The sequence below is a fragment of the Manduca sexta genome, chromosome 10, assembly GCF_014839805.1.
Source record: "Manduca sexta isolate Smith_Timp_Sample1 chromosome 10, JHU_Msex_v1.0, whole genome shotgun sequence".
NCBI lineage: Eukaryota > Metazoa > Arthropoda > Insecta > Lepidoptera > Sphingidae > Manduca > Manduca sexta.
The window spans coordinates 13,548,301-13,553,284 of record NC_051124.1 but is presented as its reverse complement, the minus strand read 5'-3'; the positions used below and the strand labels follow the sequence as shown (position 1 = coordinate 13,553,284).

The 4,984-nt window shown below is 36.0% G+C and overlaps 1 protein-coding gene across 1 annotated transcript; it reads right to left on the bottom strand.

Moving 5' to 3' along the window:
• Positions 1 to 377: 377 nt before the first annotated feature.
• LOC115444186 lies at positions 378 to 3,262 on the bottom strand. Its single transcript, XM_030169857.2, has one exon. The coding sequence runs from the start codon at positions 3,246 to 3,248 to the stop codon at positions 2,244 to 2,246; it is 1,005 nt and encodes a 334-aa protein (XP_030025717.1). The 5' UTR covers positions 3,249 to 3,262; the 3' UTR covers positions 378 to 2,243.
• Between the last annotated feature and the right edge of the window lie 1,722 nt (positions 3,263 to 4,984).

Sequence of the window (4,984 nt, the reverse complement as noted above, 5' to 3'; positions counted from 1 at the left end):
GGAATTTTTAAAGATTCAAAAACTACCTTGCCCAATGTAGTGACTCAACGGGTTATATGATTCTTTATTAATCGAAAAAAACTGTTTCAATGTCATGTAAATACGTGTTCTGTATGTGATTATCTGTTGTACCCATAATTATTAATGTTGCACTATTCCCAATATATGTATAATCTCTTTGTATGCTGTAGCTGACCGTACACTCAAAAAGATTTGTTGTGCTATAATAACAGTGGGGTTCAGCTGAAAATCAGTGCTGTTTTGCAGCGTATACTGAGCTGGTATCCCTTCTACCACACATAGTGCAAGCAATCAGTTTTGTGCCTGGTATTGTTAACTGTGTGTGTGTGTTTGTTTTTTTTTTCTTTTATACTTTTTTGTTGTATTTATGTGTGTGTAGAGAAATAAATGGTTTAAATGGTTTAAATAGTAAAATATAGGCATATGTATACACTTACACGAGTAACTTAGCAGATTGTTAGTATGTTTCTATTGTATATTATAAATTGGCGACGTAACATACATAAAAACACGAGAACCTATAAATAATTTAGTAGCCAGGAGAATTTTGAGTTATGGAAAATAAATAGCGTGATACCAAGTCATTTCTTGACTACCATATCCTTCTAACCAACATAACAGCGCTTAAGCACTGATTGAAGGAAGAAATACAGAAGATGATACCTAAGTTACCATAACAAGAGACCAAACACTTAAAATGTGAGAAGTCTCAAGGATGTCTACGGCAAGAAGTTTGCATTGAAATGTAAACTGCAGACAAGATAATATGAAATGAAAATGCAAAACCAACAGAGATATCGGTTATCATATTTCAAACGATAAGCGTAGCAACAAAGTCGTGCAGGCGACGAGTGGTCTGTTGGCTTGCATGACTCATGCCGTCCAAGGCTGTTGGGTAACGTGATACTGTGTGTTTGTACACTACTAATAATAGTTACTTTGTTTACGGGCTTATGTAAGTCATTTTATGGATTGTCATACAATGTCAAATAGATCATTGTATCTGGATGAGAAAGTTGGTGACATTTCTGATTATATTTAGATTACTCTGTGCACAATAACGATTCAATATTGAAAAGCATACTCTTCATCAATGATATCATAATAGTTTTCAGACAATTTTCGCAGTGAAAAGTTAAAATCTTTACACCTTAACTAGCCTCAATAGTATGGGTATTGTTAGTTCAGAATTCTTGATCTTTCGATGCACTTATTTTATCAAAGACGTTTAGTCAGAGTGTCAATGCAAAATATCAACTCCGCAGTGGCTTGTGCAGCCCATGTAGATCTCAGGAGTTGCTAAGCAGATATGTAATTCTAACTAGGTCATCACGCCGCAATCCAAATATTATTCTTAGATTTGAAAAAGTCTCAACGAGTATGGGAGCTAGATTTTTACTCTCAATTCCCATGGACGAATCAACATCTATCACTCCTATTCTTTCCACAAGCAAGCTAATCTTACCAAATCATGATGTATTCTACTGACTAGCGAGGTATTGACGACCATCAACAACTATCATATTCAATCATAAACCTCGTCCATTTCTGGAACTTGGTTACAATCAAAACACTAATCACTTAAAACACTCACGCATACTGTTTCGATTCCTGCCGCGTACTTATAATGTGATTCGATTTTTTTGCCACTCGGTTCTGCCGCTATCACCCATCAGGTTTTTTGCTGTGTTGTGAATATGCATACTCTTGGTGCTGATGTCATGGTAGAAAAAACACGGCAAAAAGCGGTCACCATTTAAATGATTGTTGTTTTAATTGAGTCTTCAGGACTGGCTACTGGCGTTTTAAGGTTTTGATTGTATCATGCTTTATTTCTTTAGGTAAATTGACTGTGAAGTAGATTTTTTTTGTTAGTAATTAAATAGACAAGATATAATTTTTTTAACGCAGTTAGATTTTTTTAACGTAATTAACCATAGTTATTGCGCAAAAAATATCGACTCTGCTTTACACTTGTGTATTTTGCCTTTATAATTTGACTTAACGGTAACCAGGTATGGTCAGTGGTACATTTAGTTCAAGTTGTATTAGACTTACCATCACGCACAGAATAATAATTATTTTGCTGACTTAAAACTTTTTATAGGCCTACAACGCCTAATGAGTGCAGTTTGGTTAGTGACGTCATACCGTCTATGGTATCAACGCGCACCATGGGGTATGTGGGTTTATGAAAGATGTGCAATACGTAAAAGAGAGATCTAGACAACTACGTATATTAAAATAATTAAAAATATGTTATCATGAAAACTATTGCCTGCGGTATTGCAATATTTGCCTTCACACACGCACACGTGGTACCTCACGAACAACGATATGCCCCTGCTGAAGGGAGTTAGGGACGCATGCGGACTCACCACACAAGCATTCTTCTCATGCTTTAACAAAGCCTCAAGTCTCGTGTATCTATGACTCGCAAATGTTTTAAAATGACGGTACTCTGGCCACCAAGTCCTACAACCTCTTTGGGTATACACCGTCCCTACATCCATGAATCGTTTGAAACATCCTCCCATATAGGGCCCATACAACCCCCTCTTTAAGCCTAAATCGAATTTAAAGTGCCGGCCTCGGAACCAAAAGTCTTCTATTCTCTGCGCCCAATACTCATCGTTTCTATAGCATTTAGTTCTGAAGTATCTGGCCATAGACCTGATGTTGAAGTCGTCAGATTCAAAAGCTTCGTGGCAGATATCGCTGCGGGGGATGAAGCTGGCATTTAGTCCGCAGGTGTAGCATGTAGCCATGTGAGGACCTGTATACCAGGGTGGTCTCCTCGGTGTGATTACAGTAGTAGCGTTCGTAGTCATAGTCTTCGTAGCTTCAGTTGTACTTTCTGTTATTGTCGCTTCACTTATAACTTCTGGGATACTTCGTAGCAATTCTTCTTCTGGTTTATCGTCGTCTTGTGGATAATACGGCTCTACTATATCAGGGTCCTGCGTTTTCAAGTAAATTAAATACGGCATTTCAGTCTGATTCATTCTGTGCACAGGAGATTGGACTTTATTTCTACGCTCATAAAGCAGATCAGGCACTTCTTCAACCAAATCCTTGTATACTTTATCACTCATATCTTCTGGGAACACCATCTCAGCCGGGGCGACGTACTCATTCGGATTTCTGAACCTTGACAACAACGATAGCCTAGTTCCTTGTAAATTCATCAAAAACGTAAATGTTATAGCAAAACTAGAAAACGCCATCTCGTGAAATGCCAAGTTTGACAGACGAGCGGGAGATAACAAAAAGTCAAGGTTTTACCACCGCTCCGTTTGCAGTTTCCTTTCATATTTGTTTTTGTTGGCGTCGGGAAGTAACTGTAAATTACCTTACAAGTAATTTGGTTTGGAAATTACGAACAGTATTATGAGATGAAATGGTCTATTTATTGTATTGTGAAGGTCAGATCTTGGTTTTGTGTAATAGTGTTTAGGTTGGAACATAATGTGTAATAATGCAAGTTTAGCTTATTCTAGTAGTTGCAATATTATTTAGAATTGTTTGATGGTTAGCTTGTAGTGTTGTCCGATAAAACGAAACACCTCATGATACAATATGATGCACGCTGATATATTATGTTGCCGACGACATAATTCATTAAAGTGTCTGCAATGAATATAATTGTAATATTGATTGCTTTTGTAATAAACGAAAGATTAAAATAACAATTAAGATAATCAAATTTCTTAAATCAATTATATTTTTGGACATTTATCCATTAGATTATGTGTTATAATCGCGTTGTTAATGCAGTTTAATATTTTAATCCAACTTTTAACGGCCCAAGCTTGAATAATTAAGATATTAAGTTAATTCCAGTTTATTTAATCTAGGTACTAACAATTCTTCTTAAGTAATCATTACCATTATTAATTTGAATGTGTTTGTTAGTTTGTCATTTTACGAAACAAAGAATCGAAGTGATTTGCATGGATTTAGAGATTATGGGCCATGTGTAAAACATTTTTCTGAGCATTGGTCTCTTGCTAAGTCAATAGAATCAGCGAGGGTTTTATTCCTGGCTCGACACAAAATATATATTTACTGCCTATCCTTCAGCGTTCACAGTACGCAATCAAGTGTTCACCCAGCAACAGTTCGCCATGCAGTGTCCATGTGTACACCATGACGTAGTTTTTGCACGACTTTTTGTCCCGACAGGTGTTCGAGGTCCGGGCGGGCAAGTTTTTGCGCGCGGACGTGGCGAATTAAAATAGAACGTTGTATCATATTTGCTACTGTAATATTACAGTTTTTATGTATAACGAAAACCCTTTTGGGGGAAAAGCCGTATTATTTAAAAATATCCCAAATTGATACCAAAACTCCTGTTAGTCAGATCAATGAGTGTAAAAATAGTCTAACATTGCTTGACAAAGCTGTGGACTTGTTTATCAGCACACGTATTCTTTCTTAAAACGCAGTGCATTGCACAGTTGTAGCGACTATCGCTGTATCACGCTTATATTTCACCAGCTATAATATTATGATCAAAGTCCAGACCTCACCAACATCTGTGCTACCGAGTTAGTTGAGATAAAGTACGCAATGATTTTAAGCAGGAAATATGTTTTAAAATCTTTAATAGCGATATTAAAATACAGTTGCTGAGGAGTTTTTGCGCGAACAAATATTATAAAACATCACAAAGATCTCTTAATTAAAAGTGATTAATAAATTAACTTTAACATTTAACAAATTAGATGATGTCACGTTTTTATTTTTATCTTTAAATATGTATTTCATTAATTCATTTAATGACAGATGTTTGGAACATAATATCACAATGTTTTTGTTGAAAGGTTGTTTGTGCACCAAAAAAGTCCACTTAAAAACACGCCTTAAATCTCCAAGTGGGTAAGCAGAAGAGCAATAAAAAGTAACCTCTATAACTGTTATGAACTACATTTATTCCAAACATACCAGACCGTTGCTTCAC